General features: G+C 40.4%; 1 protein-coding gene across 3 annotated transcripts in view; it reads left to right on the top strand.

Annotated features, from left to right (window-relative positions):
• The first annotated feature begins 504 nt into the window (after positions 1-504).
• The window catches only part of LOC119474939 (brain-enriched guanylate kinase-associated protein), a 48,179-nt gene continuing 29,505 nt past the window's right edge, over positions 505-19,178 (top strand). The window contains exons 1-3 of one of the 3 annotated variants that reach the window (XM_037747319.1): positions 505-601; positions 13,725-13,962; positions 16,822-16,983. In XM_037747319.1, coding sequence (XP_037603247.1) covers positions 13,892-13,962; positions 16,822-16,983 — 233 coding nt within the window. In that variant the 5' untranslated portion in view covers positions 505-601; positions 13,725-13,891. Of the gene's footprint in view, positions 602-735; positions 913-13,724; positions 13,963-16,821; positions 16,984-19,178 lie in introns of those variants that run through there. The other 2 variants (XM_037747318.1, XM_037747320.1) reach the window with 2 other exon arrangements.

Raw genomic sequence — 19,178 nt, 5'->3', positions numbered from 1 at the left:
CATCCCTAGTTTATGCTACTCTAAGCTAACAGGCTGCTGGCGGGAGCTTCATATTTAACGTAAAAACATGCAAGTAGTATCGATCTCATCTAACTCTCGGCAAGAAGTGTATTTCCCAAAAATGTCAAACTAGTGTTTTTAAATTGATTTGCATACACATTCAAGTTTGTTTACCTTCCTACTTTTTCTCCTGGAACTTTCCATTTTCTATCATTCATCTTTTGTGTTTTTCTTACAGTATATACATTTGCCATCTCGCCCTCTGGCACTTTCTTTCCGTTTTCTGCAGCACGCAGCATTTTTCTTTTGCTCTGTTAATCTGTCATTTCTTGCTCTGTCTCTCTCCTCTCCTCCCTCCGTCACTTAATGCTCTCAGTACTGATATATGTGTATGTGAGAGAGTGAGAAATAATAGATATATTTGTTTGCTGAGACGTAGCCGTTTCTGAGAGCTCGTTAAACACCAGATAAGAGGCACTCCACAGCATGCAGTGGCAGCAGCGGCGCCAGATAAATCTGCTTGATAAATAAATCTAATCATTTACCCTCTCTTCTTCTCTCCCTACCAGGAATCTGATGGAGAGATGCAGCATGACATGAGGTTAGCCACTTTCACTTTTACCTCCTCTCCTCCTGGCAGTGACACCACCACCACCACCACACCTCTCTCTCCTTCTTCTTGTTCTCTCCATCACTCCAGTAACCCCTCCTCTTCCCATACACCTCCTCCTGCTCCATTCAGTGCTCAGCTCCCTCTCTCTCTATCTCTCTCTCTCTCTCTCTGCCTACCAGCCTGTCTCCAGTCAGAATTAGAGGAGGCTTTTTCTAAATGCATGCCGCTCTGAGGGGATGCACAGGCACATGAATATTGTGATCTTATCTGCTGAAAATGAGGCGAAAAGCGTATAAACGGTAAGGCGAGAAAGAGGAGAAGTGCATGCCTGGTTTTAATAGCTGCTCCTAAGATAAGTGTGTGTAGTTGCTTTGTCACACTTATAGAAATAATGATTGTTGTGAGAAGCTGTGTGCCATTCTGTCCATGTGTTGCATAGTCTGTGTGCTTTCACAAAAGGGTTGGGTAGACTGCTGTGCATTCAACAGTGCAGTATGTTTGGAGAATAAGAATACATGTTGTGCAGCGAGTAAACTGAAGCTTTTTGTCACGGTAATCTCTGCAGCAGAAGAAGAAGAAGTGTCAGGCTACTGAAGACTGTTTGGTTTTGTTGAAGTAAATCTGCGTTTTGTTTTGTTTTGGGGTTTTTTTGCTCCGTCGATTCAGCTGTCATTTGGATTTTATTGGCGTGAGAATAATGAGGCGGCAAATGTTTTCACAGCCCTCAATTAACTCTCATATTCATTCACTGGGCAAGATGATACCACAGAGAGGCAATTATGGCTGAACAAGCGCATCATGAGAGAGAAAGTTGTTCTCATTAAACCAAACTCTTCACCTTGTATAGATTAAGAGAGAGAGAGAGAGAAGGGTAAATCCATAGTGTTGTATTTCCCTTGATGAGTTGACTACTTTATATTTCAGGGAGCGAATCATTAAGTCTTCTTCCATACGTTGCCGTTAGCTGTCTTTTGTAATCTGCATGTCAGCATAACATGATCATAACATCTAGAAGTTAATTGCTTTCACCTCCAGCAAGTGAGGAAACATTGATTTGTGGAGATGATCTCTGCTTCCTGTTCCATAATTAAACCAAACGGCACCTCGAATAAGGTGCTGTCCAGAGGAAAACTTCAGGTCTTTGAAGTGAGTTTCAAACTTCCTGTGCAATAGGAAGCGCTTTAATTAATCCGGTTTGAAAAAAACGAAACAAAAGATAAATGAACAATGAGTGCTAACCCTTTCGGCACTACAGTGTTGTTTTCTTGCGTTATGATACCATGTAATTAATGTATCACTACTTCCAACGATGGTAGTAAAATTAAGCTTTGCTACAATACTCTACATGGCATGAGAGGCAATCCTAGTTTACAAATATTACATTTATTCAACCTGTCAAGTCAATTTAGAACATTTTAACACATACAACCAAAACTCCACATTGATTTTTGATGATCATATCAGCCAAATACTTAAATGGATCCAATGAACGGAGTCCAATGAAGTCTTGAAGGCTGTCCAAACAAATCATCAGCTCCACCAAACCCCAGCAGCACACCATGCACTGCTCCTCCTCAGTTTTCTGAAATGATTCTTGTCATAGATAATAAGCCAAAGCTCATCATCAAAGGCTGTTTTTGTTCTTTACTTGTAAGCTGAATTAGATTGTGCCAACTAAATTGAGATCATTGCGTGCTGACAAAACAGCACAAACTCACTGTTTCACATGCCAAATGCACAATATGGAGAGCACAAGAAGAAGAAGAAGAAGAGCACATAAAGAAAATATTAGCTTCATAAAAGCGAGTTTTTATGGCTTTTACAATATTTTGATTATATCCTTTTAATGAAGATGATTGAAACTTTGTGGTAAGAAATATTTCCCATCTTGTGCTAATTTTCCGCTTCAGAGTTCCGTGTACAGTAGATCATTGTAATCACTATTATTCTTTCATTATTACAGTATTAATATCCTCTTTATGAGGTGATTTGCTGAGTTTGTTCACTTGTGCCAGTCAGACAGTGGAAATGTTGAACTTTCCACAGAAGTTATACAAATGCCCGTGTCAAACTGAAATTGAAAGCTGAAATGGTGACGCCCAAATGAGGGCTCTTAAAAATGGACACTGTGTCCCTTAAGTCAAAAGATAACTACTTTTCATTACTGACGGATGAAACTGACAGATGAAAATGTTACATCTGTTAAAGTTAACTTTCTGTAAGCAAGAAAAGAAAAACTCACGTTCCTAATATTGTCAAAGAAATCAATTTCCATGAGTCCAAGGGTAGCGGAAGTTTCTTTGTGTACGTACTGTCGGAGCTCATACACATACAGTTATAGCTGATGAGTTTAGTTTTGGATAAACCAAGGACAGGAAAGTGATTAAAAAAGTACAAACAGCCAGCTCATTAAAAAGCATGGATAAAAAAAGTTGTAGTGGTTTCACTTGACTTGCTGTGACTTTTAATTAGGTCTCTACAAATGTTTCCGCTTACCTTCATCAGCCGTATCTACCCGTGATCCACTTTGCCTCCTGCACTTGCCCCTGGGAGACATCACTAGTCCGCTGGGCCTAACTTAGACTTTGAGGAATATACCTAAAGAGGCTTTGTTTGTTCATCTTCTGTCGTATTTCCCAACGCTAGGCACATAGCATCCAAAAGCAGATGCTATACGAAGGCTCCCTTCAGGTTAGCCCGAAGCAGTTTACCACCTCCCCGCGCTCTCATTTTTCTGCCTAATTATTTCCGAGACGACGAGATCAGAGATTTATGCGGGAGTCATTTGTGAGGGTGGACTACTGTAGCATCTGGAGGTGGTTGATGAGGGACCTGCCTTGGAGCATACCCAAGAGGTTGTCTTTGTGTGTGCTCGTGTATTCTCTGATTGAGACCCCTGTGAATCACATGCCTAAGACTTAAGACTCCTTCTCTCTTTGACTTCCCACCTCGCCACCCTCATCGCTCCCTGGACTATTGGAGATACGCCTGTCTGCCACACAGCATTTATAAGGCTCTGCCAAAGCCAACAGGACAGGGTCAGCGGAGCAACATAAGCCTCTGGAGCGCCCATACAGTAAACACAAAGTCTATGTACTGTATGTCAGAAGAGCAGGATGTGTGGCATTTTAATGTAACATATAAAATACAGAGGATAGAGCTCGGGTTTTAACTTAATCTCCCTGTTCCCACACAGGCTATTTTAGCTCTGATGAATTATTCTTTCTTTGTTCTTGCAGCTCATTAATGCATTAGCTCTAGTCGTGATCTCTCTTGTTCAGGGTCATGGTTCAGAGACGGCTCCTTAACAATAATTTGTTCTCCATCTTCTGTTGTGTCAGGCTGCAATAAAACATGCCGTTTCACCAGACAAGAGGCTTTTTGTCAAACAAACAAACACTATTAGCACTCTTATGAGCTACGTGTTGAACAAACTGTGCACCTATTGCACCCAGTACACCTCAATAAATACTTCATTGCACCCTGGAGGGCTGTGCATGCTGCCGTATGTTCAGCCTACATGCACACAAAGCTCACCAACCCGTGGTCGCCTCCTGCAGTGTCATGCATGGTGGATTTCCAGATGTCCAATCTGGGCTGTGATGATAAAGAGAGAAAAAAAAGCCTCGAAGGTGAAAAGCGCAGGATCCTTTCTTCAAAGGCGAAATGTGCTCGTCATGGCCCTTTGTACCTCTTTGTGCTCTGCAGTGCTGAGCTGAGCTACTGTATGCTGTAGAGTGGCAGGATCCTATAAACAGTAGTCTCTGAATTCAGATTCAGAAGTTATGTTTAATAGTTTATTCAATCCTCTAATGTTTGGATATACTGTAGAAAATAGTTTTCATAAGAGTTTGCAGATAGATAAGTGTGACATGCAGTTACTGAAATTGTACATGTACATTGTACATGTCAACAAAAACGGCATCTCCTTAAAGTGACTAATCAATATTTTTATATTAACAATTGATCACATGATTACTTGAATGGGAAAGGAGTTGCTTGTACTGACAAACCCACTGAGAATGATCACCTGACTGCAGTTCCTCTCTGCTCTATGAAGATTTTTAGTGTATTTCAGCTTATTGTTTTGGTTTTCCAGCTTGCAATTTTACTGTTTTGGCTCATCGCTGTCTGAAAACACACTGTACGCAACCTTCTTAGCACCACACAACAGACAAACAGTTACTAACTAGCTGGTGAACATAGTGGAGCATTGATCAGCTGAAAGAGACAGATATTTTCCTCTTTAGTTGGTAGAGACCAAAAACGGAGCTAAAAGGAGATTCAGTATTGGACTTGAATTCATCAAGATGCCAGAAACACTCCAAATAAATGCTTCTCTGTGTCTGCTGAATGTGTAAATAGGCAACTGTTCGCTACCAAGTTCACCTTATTAGCTTAAAAGATGATAATATGTCAATGTGTGTTGCTGCAGGTTTAAATTACTATAGATATTATATAAAGCTATAGAGCAACTACAAATAAGATAAAGATACTTTTTGTTGATCTCATGCTGGGAAATTGAAAAGTAGACTACAACTGTAGAACAAAAATAACTAAGGCTGATGGGAATGTCATTAGTTTTTAGTAGGTATTTGGTCATAAACCAAAGACAATAATGCTGGATGAAAAGTTAAGGGGTTACCAAAGTTATTACAATTTATCCTGAGGGGGACATGAATATCAGTACTAAGTTTCACAGCAATCCATCCAATAGTTGTTCAGATATTTCAGTCTGGACCAAAGCCATTACAGTAGCTTGGCTAAAAACTAGAATACTACAGTATGGACATTTACTATATGTAAAATGAAGCATAAAGAATAAACATATAATGTACATATACCAAGCATAAATATTGAAGCAGCAGCAGTTTCCTTATAGTTTACATCATTAAAACACTCTCTGTCTACACAGTGTTGTATCTCAACAGTCTGTGAGGCGATTACTCCTTGTCCTCCGCCAGGCGGGGAGCACAGGTATGTCACGACTGTGTTGTCGTGGCAACCTCGGTGAGGACTGAACTCATTCTCTTTGACAGAATTTTAACAATGGAGAAATCTTAACTCAGGCTGTGGTCTTAACAAACACAAGGTATAAACCATCTTTTCGGTACACTACCTCTCTCTTTCCCCTCTCTCTCTCTCTCTCTCTCTCTCCTCTCTCTCTCTCTCTCTCTCTCTCTCTCTCTCTGTGTGTCTGACTATTGTAGCTTGTTTGAAAGGTTATTAAGGGGTGAAGAGCGCAATGAACTGCTGTCCTGCGGCGCTGTGTAGCTCTGGAGCCATAATATTTATGTCGGGGAAACACTGATAGAAAAAGAGACAGAGAACAGCATTTTGTTAATACAAGTACAGCAATATGAAACATAAAATCTTTATCAAATTTATTAATTTTGCCGGTTTTATAACCACCATAGTTTTTTACTACCCCGGCAGCTATTGTAAAAAAAGAAGGAGACAAAATTTAAAGTGATCTCACAATTGTGCCCTGGGCTAAAAAAAGGAATTAAATTTCGGAGGGCTGAAGTTGTTTTTCTTGATGAGAAGGGAAACATCTTTAGGATTATAGGTGACTTGAACTTCATTTGACCTGATGAATCTGAAGTCTATTACTTTGTCCGAGTTGGAGTTTTTTTTCAGTCAAGGCCAACTCTGAAGTTTTGTCGATCTTCAGAAGATATTGAAGGTTTTTTTTCATCCTTTGCACAATGTCGAGAGAGATCTTTTCAGAACACAATGTCATATGTAGATGAAAGAGAAATTCAAGACAGCCAAGTGGTTCAGCTGTACATTGGCTACATTCTTCAGAAATTCTTAAAATGGGGCATGCAATCTTTCCAGAAAACACATCTAGTAGATTATATTTCATACATTGACATTATTGTGAGCAGCACAGAAAAAAAGATGAAGTTGGTATTAAGCCCAAGGCCTAGTGCTGACTGCACAATCATATCTATTCTATACTTTCAAAACTTGAAATGCATTGACACGTACGATTGATTAATTCGAAGAGTCAAAGCGAGAAATTTCTTAATAACTTACACACCCAAACCTGACCTGAGGTCAAAACTATACACAAAAATATTGCATAAATTTGACTGATCTGAAACCTGTTGCTTTGTCAGGACCTTTGTCAGGTCAGAAAACGTACAGATAGCTGGAAAGAGCTTTACAAGGACCCCTTTCATTAGTCAATATGGAGCTTTAAAAAAATACCTGTTCCAACTACTGTTAACCTCCTGCTCACCCGGTTTTTCTCAATACATTAACCTTTACAGGAAACTCAGTTTCCCTGTTTACAATTTCAGAAACCAATTTACTGACAGAAAGTTGGGAAGAATAGATTACTTAAGAGTACTACAGCAATGTTGTATTACATGTCCATAAAGTTGGGTGACTTGCAAGAGGCAGATTAGAAAGACATTTACTTTCTAGTATGGGTCAAGGTCCAAAAACACTGGATCCTAGACTTCCCATAATGCAACTGAAGCTACTGACCGCCTTTGCTTATGCTTATTTCACACTTACACAACTTCAGAGGCAAATCAGCGTTGGCTCAGCACTTGCAAATCGAAGCTTGAGCGCTATTTGTGAACTGTTTAAAGACGCGAGCCGAGAGACTTACCGGTGCATCGCTTTCCAGATATCTAGCATGTTAAATATCTGGATCTGTCAGGGACTCTGTCAGGGCGCTATAGCGCAAAACACGGGTTGAGGGGAAACAGTCGCCTGTACCTGTGTGTGCCATTTGCAACACGGACCCAAGTTATTGTTGCACCTAGGGGCTTGGATGTTGGAATGAATAACAGTGACTGATGTACATAGGGGAAATGGTAAAGATGTGGAGACCAGACATACTCATCTGAGATTCCTCCAGGTGAAAGATCTTGTAGTTTGTGACCCCCTCAGTCATGTGGTGGGAAAACCACAAAGACTCCCGATTACAAGACAGCAAGTTGTGTAGTGGAAACAGTACAGCGATCTGACGACTTTGAAAGTCGTGTAGTGTGAACTTGGCTTTAGGAAACAGCAAAACAACCAAAACTCCTTCCAGAGCCACAAGACATATTAATTGCTACCAAAATAATGTCTAAAGTTGACGATTAAACCTATTGTTTCGCCTCTGTCGTGATGAACCAGTCAGATCCAGTATCTTATGTTGTGCTGTGACAGATGGTGATCCAGTCAGTGCAGTGATATATAGCACTATGCAGCATAATAAAGCAGGTTTAAACTGGACTATGAGGAGCTGTGAGCTGCCAGTAGCACACTGTAGTAAGTATGGTTTGGCAGCAGTAAGTTACAGATGGAGCCGCAATTTACTCCCCATTTAACCGGCAGTACATCTCCTAAAGCTCCAGTCTACTGCCATGTGAAGCTCTTCCATCGAGGCAAAATGGCTTTTATGCCACTTAGCTTAAAGACACTCTGTGGGGAAAATGGTATTGACTCGCTTATTGGGAGCTGAAAGAAATGAATACACTAATCAGCGGTTTGCTTTATTGGGAAATTAACTACCATTCCTAAAGTCTTAAAGGATATGGAAAGTTCACAACTTTCCAAGCCTATCTTTTAAATAATCAGTCAGGTTATATAAAAGTGGCTTGCTATAATCATTCCTCCCGTTCATACCGGACATTCCTTCCTAATGTGCTTTCATTGTAAGAGTCTGCAATCCTCACTCTGTGTAAAAGTGTATTCAAAAGCTCAGCTGAATCATCCACTTTCTGAATTAGTCAAACAGAGCACACACCAGCCCTGAACTGCACAACACAACACACACACCACAGCGAGGTGTGGGAAAGCTCCCCCGTGGCGACTCCCGCTGTGGCTCCCTGATGTGACGTGATCTGATCAGGAATAGTGTGAAATATGCCTACAAATTGTCAAAATTGATTGAACGCTTGCTGTGTCCTCTGAAGCCTGTTAGACATACGCACACACGCTTCTACTCTACACAAACAAAACATTATTGCTATGACTGACGCGTTGTTTAAAGGGCCAAGGATACATGAAGGAGCTGGAGGGAGTTTGATGAGTCACAGCGCACCGAGGGAAACAATTCATTATCATTTCATTTATCCCCAGGAGTTTTTTTGTGTTGGAAAATATGATTATGGTCACAAAGCCAGACAGTGAATTAAAGCATATTTGCTGTGTGGCCGTGGACTGTGTTTGACATCACCTGCAACCTATACTTCTCTTTGTTAGTGCACATCGAATTCCTGATTCATACCCTCATCATAACTACAGTTATAATGCAAATGTTATCGATGACATTTTCAGATGATTTGATACAACCGCAAATAAAAACTATTACTTCAGGCGTTTTTATTATTCAAAGTTAGTGTTTTAAAAGTTTTATTAGTTTCAAGGCCAACAAGTTTTCCCTCCTACTCACTTAAGGTTGAGTCTTTTGATATGTAGATAGAAACTAAAAAAAGAGGTAAACAGTGTGGGGATCACTCCTCAGTTGCATTTCTTGTCTTCAGGCAGCAAACTGTGTTGACTAGTCATCATCATTGCTCTGGTGACTTAATCCACAGAGCTGTTTTTCTGGCCGCTGGTAGTGGAGCATGCACAAGAGACTGTTGTATTTCTGGAGTCTTGCATCAGAAGAAATACACAACTCGTGGCTCTCAAGTTAAGCCTCAACCACTGTGGTAGATCATACCAAGGGAAAAAATAGTTAAATTATGTTGCTAATTATCACCACTTCTACTCTTGTTTGGTCTCTTTTGGCTTTTAGGCTGTTTGAGTCTTATCCTTTTGAGTTATGCAGTAGTTGAGATGCATTTTGAGTAGGGCTGAGCAATATGACGATATGAATTGTCAAATTGATATATAAGTGTATATTTTTCTATATTGTTTCTATCGTGATACAGGCTCGGTTTATATTTATTACTTTATTCTCTATAATTTCCCTCAAAACTGTTTTGTTCATTTTGTACTCAAGTTTTTAAAAATGAGAAAATACTCAGTGCTTTTCATTTGTTAAGTATTTAATTCACACAGGAGTAAACAACAATAGGCTTTACCATGTGGTTATTTCATTTAGACTATTTATTGATTAACCAGAAAACATGCTATATCATGCTAGAAGATTTTGCTATATCGCCCAGCCCTAATTTTGAGGAATAATTTTGGTATATTATTGCAACTCAGGTCTTATCTTTGTAGTTTTTCCCTACTACATTATTTAACATTAAGTTATAAGGTGTGGAAGGGCAGTGGCACCGCTAAAGACAAGTTGGCCAAGAAGCACTGCCAGTCAGACAATCACACAATTGCCCAGAAAACAAAGGTAACGGTAAAATGATTACCCATCACAGCTTACTAGACAGATGTCCTGGTTCAACTTTGACCTACCATAGTGTCCTTTGCAATGAGGGAATATTACCAACATTATGGGATTGCTCACCTTTCGTTTAAAAATAGTGGTTAGACATTGTCTATGTAATGCATTTCACTTTGATACCAGCTCGATTCCCAGTCGTTGTTGGCTATTTTCCACGTTGATCACAGTCTTTCCTTCCTTAAATAGTGGTTTCTGTGTGCTACCAAACCTTATAGCTGTTAAAATGGCAAGTTGTGGTGTTAAGGTGGATTATGTGCCAGACTATATCTTGGCCAGGCTCGGTAACTTCCCAGTGTCCACGGGTTGCCTTACAAGTTGTCATTGTTGCACTTTGTTTTTTGTACTGATTAAACAATTAAAAGTTTTCCCCTGTATCCAGTCTTTATCTACATGGTATAGATAGTCTCACTGGCAAATAAGTGTATTTCCCAAAATGTCGAACTATTCCTTCAACAAAGTAGTTTTTACGCCTAAACTTAACAAAACATTAACATTAATGGTAGCAGGTTAGAAAACGGTCACATTTGTATTTTACATGTTTCTAGAGGCACCAGATCAGCGACATTCATATGGGTTAATAGGGAAGGCAACGACAAATGGACTTCTTTACAGCAATGTCACCATGCTCCCAGATCTCAGCAATTATTTTGGTGAGGACAATGTCATAATAACCATTAGAGACGATGGCCAAAACAACAAAAATAACCCCTATGGAGTTATCCTAGGCTGGGTCATGAAGATTTACTGTTTACAGGAGATACGATGTTTGTGTCTCTGTGAGTTGCTCACTTAATAGTAGACTTCAGGAGGGATGGCACAGTGGCCATTAAAGTTTAATGTCCTCATTTGGTCACTATGAATAGTATATCTGCAGGCAGTGGGCTACCTCGCTCACCTCCTGTAGCTCATTTCTAGTAAATCAACCTGCAGGCTCCATAAGGGCTCCCTATTGGAGATACAAGACGGATGCTAGCTGGTTGTGACCTTTAGTAGGTTTCACATTAAGGTTGTTTCTTTTCTAAATTAAACTGGAGTCACTTGCTGTTGGACCATGAAAGAGAAAAAGTATACCGGCAGAGAGTGGGAGGTGGAAACTGCCTGAAGTAGGTCTGCAGCATTACAACAAGCATTTGTTGTACTCCCTGTAGTGTGCATTGTCTGATCATTATGACAAGTTGTAACACATGGGGAAAGTTTTTCAGGTAAACAAGGTTTACTTGTGTTACCATCCACACTATAGACTCCTCTTAACACTTACTGTAGAGAGGAAAAGTGTGCTTGATTTACATATCTCTTGTTTTTTTTTAGTTTCTCTAGCAGTGTAGAAACAGCAGTAAGCCTATCGAGGTTCTCTGAGGACTTAGATTTGTTCCTTCATGTGAATAGTGTTTACCTTGCCAAACAACACCTGAGGCCCTGCGATCTGCTGTTTATCCCCCTGGGGGAGGTGTGAAGATACAGTGGGGGTACAGTACTTCATATGCACTGCAGGAAAGTGTGTATTTCTGTTTGTGCATGTGAAGATGGGTTCTATAGAACCACACTTACTTACCAATTCAGCAACTATTTCTGTCGTCCTTTCTCTCTCTCCCCCTCTGTGACTTGCAGATAAGAAAACGGCTACTGCAAACATATTAACAATGTTTCCAGAAACGGCCATTGTTTCCCGGGCCAGTGTTGAAGGGAGATTAAAAATAATAAGTAGTGGTGCCATTAGAAATGGCGGCAGGCGACAAAACATTCATTCCAGTTTGTTGTTGAACTGCTACCCTGCCACTCTGCGGGGACTGATAAATGTTGCTGCTGGTCTCTATTTATGCATTTATGCTGACTTTGCTCTTAAGGACAAGATGGTGCTCAAATATATGGACTTATGGAAATGTTTGCTCTCCAATTATATTATATATTTGTGGTTGTAAATTGACCGTTCACTAAGCCACACCCCCCTTAGTTACTGTTGCTATGCCTATCAAGCTTTCCCTTCTTGTGCAGCACATAATGCAGTTTACAATCACGACGAAACCGGATAAGCGGTTGAAGATGGATGGATGGACAATGGCAGATTTACTACTCACAATTCTTTGTAATTTTTGAAACAATGGGTTTTCAATTTCATACAGAAGTAAACAAAAGCAGGCTTCTCATTTCTAGCCGACGATTGTGGACGGCTGAAAAGACGACTGTCACTATCAGGTTTTATCAGGAATAGATAGCTAACATACAGTAAACTAATGCGAACAAAAGCTTGTAAAAAAAGGTCTTGAATATGTAGTGTAAAAGTTAACATCCTCACTAGTTGATGATCCATGAGACATGGAAATAAAGAGACACCGTTGTTCTTGTATTACATTGCAGAGACTAGTTAGTGCTAGTGTTGTAAATAAGATAAGGAAAATGTAAGATCAGATTATTTTGTATTTAACCGAACACTGTTTACATACTTGGACAAGCGGAGGTTAGATTTATTCTTTATTGTTCGTATTTTCAAGCAGCAAGTTTCACTTTTAACGATATCAGGCAAAAGCCTTTAACGGTGAGGACTGACTGATGTGTTTGGCAAATACAACAGGTTTGGTTGCTGTTGCTGGGCTGAAAATCCAATAAAGAACACCTCAGAGCCGCTAACGTTAACCTAAACTCTAATGGTATCCAGGGTTGGCTTCTACATAGTGACAAAATACTACGCAGTGGATGTGTTAGTTGTGAATGGGCGCATTTTATACGTCAATATCGCAGGCGATCATGTTCATTTAATTGTGGGAAGCCCAAATCGTGATCACGATTAATATTTTGATTAATTGTGCAGCACTAGTTTAATCCATTCCTTTTACTTACTTATGATTTTGGTTTTGGAAAAAGTTAAAAAAGACATACCACTCTCCAAACTCTTTAAAATTGTTCTAATTACAGCCCAATACTGACTGCTTCAACATGCGTAGAAATCCAAAGCTTGGTAGACCATGCTAAGGAGATGGCTCTACCAATTGTTCTTAATAGATCTTCCATTTTCAGGTGCAATCATTTGACATTTTATGATTTATAACATCGCATTGATTGCTAATGGATACTGATATCAACAACACCCATCAACTGCAGCTGCATGAATAAATTGTTATTATCATGGCATTTTATGCTCACTAGTGGCAGGATATTAAGTTCTCACGGTGCTGGAGACCTGAGTTCAAGCCCTAGCACCACAGAGAGATGATGAAAGATGGAAATGGAAACACAGGCATTCATCATAACACTGATTTATTGAGGAATAACCTCTGTGGTCAGCTGGTAAATAACTCACTATTCCATAGGGTGCTGCAGTTTGTGGTGGCTGCATTCAATTGTTCCCAACAAGAGAGAGAGAGAGAAGTAAATGATGAAAAAGGAGGCTCAAGTGATAGAAATATTAATCTTTCTACATTCAGTGTTGTAGTTTTCTTTAACAGTGTAACTAGTGTTGGTTTTAGAAATGCGCTTATATTTTGGATAACAGAATTATAGGAAAAAGATCTTTGTGTATTGATCTCTCAATGGGAAGGGCAAAGTTCAACTGGCCGTGCAATAACTCAAAGTACTGCATGCTATTTATGTTTGTTTACAGAACTTATCTAATTGAGCCCCCAGCTGTGCTTCGTCATACCAAACTGGCTCATTTTCTGAATGCACCCAAAATCTCTGTTTTTCTCTGGAGTCAACAGAACTAAATGTGCTGCTAAATCTGTGGGACTTCAAAGCTGTTTTTCTCTGCTCTCTTGCCAGGGTCATCACAGATAGCCAACTCCTATCTGCCTCCCCAGGCAAGACTTAGAGCTTTCACTGTTGGTTTGTGGTTAGAGTTCAAACTTGGCTTCAACATCCAGCCGACCAGAAGCAGCAAGCAGAGGCAACAACTATACACACATGAGAGCCGAGGCAGAGAGAAAAATATGAAAAAGATATATATTGGCAAAACTGCCCTCAAAACACAGAGAAATGGTTGCAAACATCAGAAAAGAAGGTAAGATGAGTCAGTCTGGGGAGTGTTTTTATACACTAAAAACATCAGCCTCATTATTGGGGGATCCATTTCATTCATTTCGACTAATGGAAATGGATTCTCATTGGGAGGTCGTGCCCATTAAAAAGCCATTAAAACATATTTTGGCATCTATTCATTCCCATCATTCATCTTCATATCTCTTGTCATGTATCAGCTGACATCTACATCCAAGCTGCATTGCACTTTACCAACAAGTCTTATACATCTGGACACAAAAACAATGTAATACCCTAAAAAAAATAATCAATGGCTGTGCACTCAGACTTAATTAAACTGGCATTACAAAGCGATAAGAGCCCAGAGCAATTTTCACATGTTCTTACAATAGCTCTCTGGCTCTCTGCCATGCGTGTTGTAGCGCGAACGTGTCGAGCTGTTAGACAGCGGAGAGGTTGTAAAGATTTTGTTTTGTTGTAGCGTCAGGCAAGCAGAGGGGGCTGAACCTGTGAGCATCAGCATGTTGGATACATAAACTCTTCAGTGACTTATATGTCTGTCAATAATTCATAAAAGTAAACAGTTCAACATTTTGGGAAATACACTTATTTGTTTTCTTTGCAAGAGTGAGATTTGCAGGCAAATGTGGAGCTCTGCCTTTTAACAAACAGATGATGAGAGTGGATTCATCACTACCCTGCACATTTTTCAAATAGTTTATCTATTACTTTAAAAATGTGGTGCATGTTTGTGCTGTTTTTGACCACGGCCAGATGTTTGTTGACTAGTCTAACGTCAGGGTCCATGTTTATGGGCTTATTTTTGCTTGGCTACTTATATACTGACTGCTTGATGAAGGCTTAATTAGTGGAGCTCTTCAACCAAGTACCCAGACATTACAGGTAGTTCATCCTCATATTGACACAACACAGTCAATAAGTCATTCTGTGGACACCATTTTCTCCTCCTTTACTGCCAGCCTCCTAATTGAGGCTCTGGGCCGAGGTGGACTCGGAGGTGCACCTATTGCGCCTGCTGGTTGGCAGCGCTGAGCCATCGAACCTCTCCGTGAGCCAAGTATCCATCAGTCTGGCAAAATGCTAGATCCCCCCCAGAGCTTACACAGCTCCTGCTCCCCATCTCTAGCCTTTCATTATCCCCATCCATTCCCTCAGTCACTCCCAGTCTGTGTGTTTTCATCCCCCTCACTCAAACCTGCTTCAAAAGACCAAAATATTGCTCCCTGTCTGGTATGTTGTTGCCGTTGATGGTGGTGGTGGTGCTGAAACGGTACTATTGTGGCCTCTCACTTACGCTCTCTCATGCTTTTTCTGTCTTAAAGGGGAACTACGCCCATTTTCAAAATTTATACATGTTATTCCTATGTTCTAAGACAGTCCAAAAAATATTAGTAAACCTGAACAACTCTCCCCCAAATCCAAAAACTAGAGTGCTAAAACTCAAGTTTGTGATGTCATGGGTTATAAAGTGTGGAACTGCTCCGAATGAAACTCGTCAACTCGTGTTTACAACATGGGAAGTCATGTACGCGATATGCTTGCCGTTCAAGTGGTCAAGTCGTGCGAACACCGCTGCTAAGCAACGGCAATATTAACGTTACTGTCGGCGTCTAGAAGCCACTAGAGGCTAACAATTTAGCAAGCTTCAGAAACTTGCCACTTACGAGATTGTGAATACCACAAGAGGGGGGCGTTCATAGTGACTCTTCTCATGAACACGGTAAACACGACCCCATTTGAAGGCATTATATATGGGTACAATTTAAGTTTCACAACTGAGAACACTACTAATAGAATAAAGCTTATTTGGGTATAAAAAAGAAAAACATTCTGTTGGTCCACAAAATCAGTCTCCCATTCATTGTCCATGGAGCAGCTCCAGACTTTCTATACCCTATGACTTCTCAAGTTTGAGACTTCTCTGGTTTCTGGCGTTAAGAGGGAGTAGCTCATGTTCACAAATATTGATTGAACTTTCTTAGACCATGGAAATAACATATTGGGATTCTTAATTTAGGTGGTGTTCCCCTTTAAGCTGCCTTCACATGATAAGAAATTTGCTCTTCACTCACTGCAAAGTAGGGCACAGAGCCTCACAGAGGCAAAGCGCAGCACAGGTATAATATGTCATCGAAAAGTGTGCAAGGAAAACCATTAACTATCTCTAGGCAACAACAACATTCTCATTGATTGTGCTTTGAAAGGTCAGCGGCAATCGAGGTCAAAGTTAAAATAATTTGAAGTTTGAGTGCAGCGCTTGGTGGCAGTATAGCGCGGTGCGCCACGCCAAGGTTAGCGCTTCCGTCTAGTCGGGCAGCACCGCTCTCCCTATAGGAAAACATTGGCACAGCCAGCCAAGGGCGATTTTACCGCTAGTCATATGTGGGTGGCTTTACTCACACACAAAAGCCGTGGTCCATACTATATTTTCTTTTTCTATGAATCACCCATGGTCTGTGTCTGGGGGCAAAAAATCCTTTCCTATTCTTTCAGAGGTTCAATAGGGGGGTTGTTTAATGGAATTCACCATTACACCGATGGGAGCTTCTTTCCCAGCTCTGCTCCCTCCCTGTGAATGGGAAATGATTAGTATTCCTCCTTCATCCATCTCCTCCTCCCCATCGGCCTGCTTTCCCCCGGCCTGGGACCTCTCTCACTCAACTGAATTACATTCCAGCTACACTTCATCCCGTTTCCTCCGTCTCACACAAACACATACACACTTTACTTTTTACTCTGTTTTCTCTCCCTCTCTCTTGCTTGGCTTGATGAATCTGACAAACTTTGACGGCAATGAAAGTACTTCAGTGTTGTGACTGTGTCTTTTCTGTTCTCTAAAATCTCTCTGCTGCACGTTCAGCTCTATCCACGACCACAAGGATGACCTCCGCAAGCGCCTGTCGTACACCACCCACAAACTAGAGATGGTGGAGACGGAGTTTGATTCCACTCGGCAGTACCTCGAGACAGAGCTGCGCCGGGCCCAGGAGGAACTGGAGAAATTTACAGAGAAACTACGCAGGTGTGTGTGCAGATGTGCATGACTCGGTGGGCAGCTTGTCTTTTTATGTATGCATGAACTGTCATTTCCCCCCCAGGAAGAAACACCCCCAAAGTGTCAACGAGGAAATTAGATGATAGATGAAGTGTTTTTCACACGCAGTAACGTCATTAAAGACCATGACGGTGGCACTCATTGCTCATTTGCAGCCCAGTATCCCAAGAAATTAAGTCCATATTGGACCAATTCCACACCTCCACCTCAGTGTTAATTTCATTAACGAAACCTTTTTTTCCATGACGATGGTGAGACGGCACCGACGTCATTAAACACTAATGGCGAAGATATCAAACATGCAATATTGGTGGAGAAAAAAGACAAAACTAAAACATACAAACAAAAAATCTCTAATTTTTGTCACTTTCCTCCCTCTCTTCCTCTCTCTATCTCTGTCTCAAACACATACAACGCGCTGCTGCGGCACTCAGTCCGTCTCTATCCTTCTTGTCTCACACCTCAGTCCTGACGATTGTGTTACTATAATACATAAAATTGGCGGTTTGCAGGTCGAGTCGGGTTCGGGTAGATTAGTAACACATATTTTTACATGTTGGGTGGACAGATTGTCTCTCATAACGGGCCGCATGTGAAATAAGTTTGACTAAAATGACAAAAATGTTCAATATAATCTGATGACTAAACAGGATTAAGATTAAATTACTGACAAAATTAAGAGAGAACACATTTTGACTTAAATCGAATGAGTTTTTGGTGACTAAAACTGGACTAAAACTGTGAAAGATAATAATGACTAATAAGCATTTTCGTCTTAAGTCTAAGGCTAAATCTAAAATAGCTGCCAAAATTAACACTGCTCCACCTAATGCTGACACTCCAGGAAGTAGTTGTATGGAGCGCGTCTGACTTTCATGCAGGAGACCAGAGTTCATGCCCTGTTACAGACCTAAAATGAACTTTGGCCTTTTTTTTTAAACTGTAACCATGATCTTATTCTCTCCCTAACCTTAACCGTATTGTGTTGCCATCTGCAGATATTGTAAAAAAGGAGAATTTGAAAATAAATTAATTGAATATACTGTAATCCAAGGTTTTGCAGAACCGTCCAGTATTGATGATCTTTTCAGCCAATAGGTTTGCAGCCTTTTTCATTACCTAATTGGCTATTTCTGTTTCCTCAAGGTATTGGACGCCCCAATTCACCTTATGTGGTCCTCTGGTTGGATAATTAACATATATATATATATATATATATATATATAGAATAAGCTGTTTAAATAAACTCTTTCTTGCAACTTGGAAAGCAGGCAGTATGGTTGCCGGTCTTTTTCATTATGATCGACACAACCCATTCCCAGTCCTCTTGTGTTAATTTTAACCATCTGAATGATAGAGCTCGTTGAAGACAAGAGTGCTGCCTGACAGACTCAGGTCTTATGCTCCTCTTAAATGAGCAACAGCACTCGGTGTTCTTGCTCATAATGGCCGGTTTTGTTTGTTCTCCATCAATCAGTGAACCACTCTCTTCCAGTGGCTCTCCTTCACTTTCATTTACGCTCCCTCTGTGTGCCCGCTCAAATCTCTTTCAGGTCTTTGTTTTGTAATGTGTCTTTTGCTTCTTGTCTCCACTGCACACTCTCCATATCTGTCTGGTTAATGGAGCCATAAATGCCGGTTTATCAACACTCTCTTAGGCCCGAGAGCTAATTTGAAAATGCGATACTGAACTGAGAGGTGACATGATAAAAACACCAGGAACAAGTTAACAAATAGAAAGTCGAGGTCCTGTTCCATTAAGCTCACTAATGCGCTGGAAGTCTACCAAAGAGCAATAGTGATTTAAAGAGAGAGAGAGAGCGAATTAAAAGGAGAAATACAAGAGAAGAATAAACATGTTAGTCTCCAGTTGTAGAGTCAGTGCTTATGTATGTTTACTGATTTGCTATCATAAAATATTCATAGTATGATTATGTATTTTTCTTCGTATCTCCTGCTGTGGCGATTAGCATATAAACCCTTTATATACTGTGTACTTTTGAGGATTTTTATCCTGAGTGAAATCTGAGTCAGTACTTAGATTATCCTGCAAATACCCTCCGAGATTCTCCGTCAGTACTCCGATGTAGTAATTCATTTATTTCTCAGTTCTAAAATTATGTGGAGATTACTGGTGCTTATTCAGCTGTATGAACAGTAAA

This window comes from Sebastes umbrosus, chromosome 16 (assembly GCF_015220745.1).
Source record: "Sebastes umbrosus isolate fSebUmb1 chromosome 16, fSebUmb1.pri, whole genome shotgun sequence".
In the NCBI taxonomy this organism is placed as follows: domain Eukaryota; kingdom Metazoa; phylum Chordata; class Actinopteri; order Perciformes; family Sebastidae; genus Sebastes; species Sebastes umbrosus.
The sequence above is the reverse complement of the archived record's forward strand: the minus strand, read 5'-3'. Positions and strand labels throughout refer to the sequence as shown.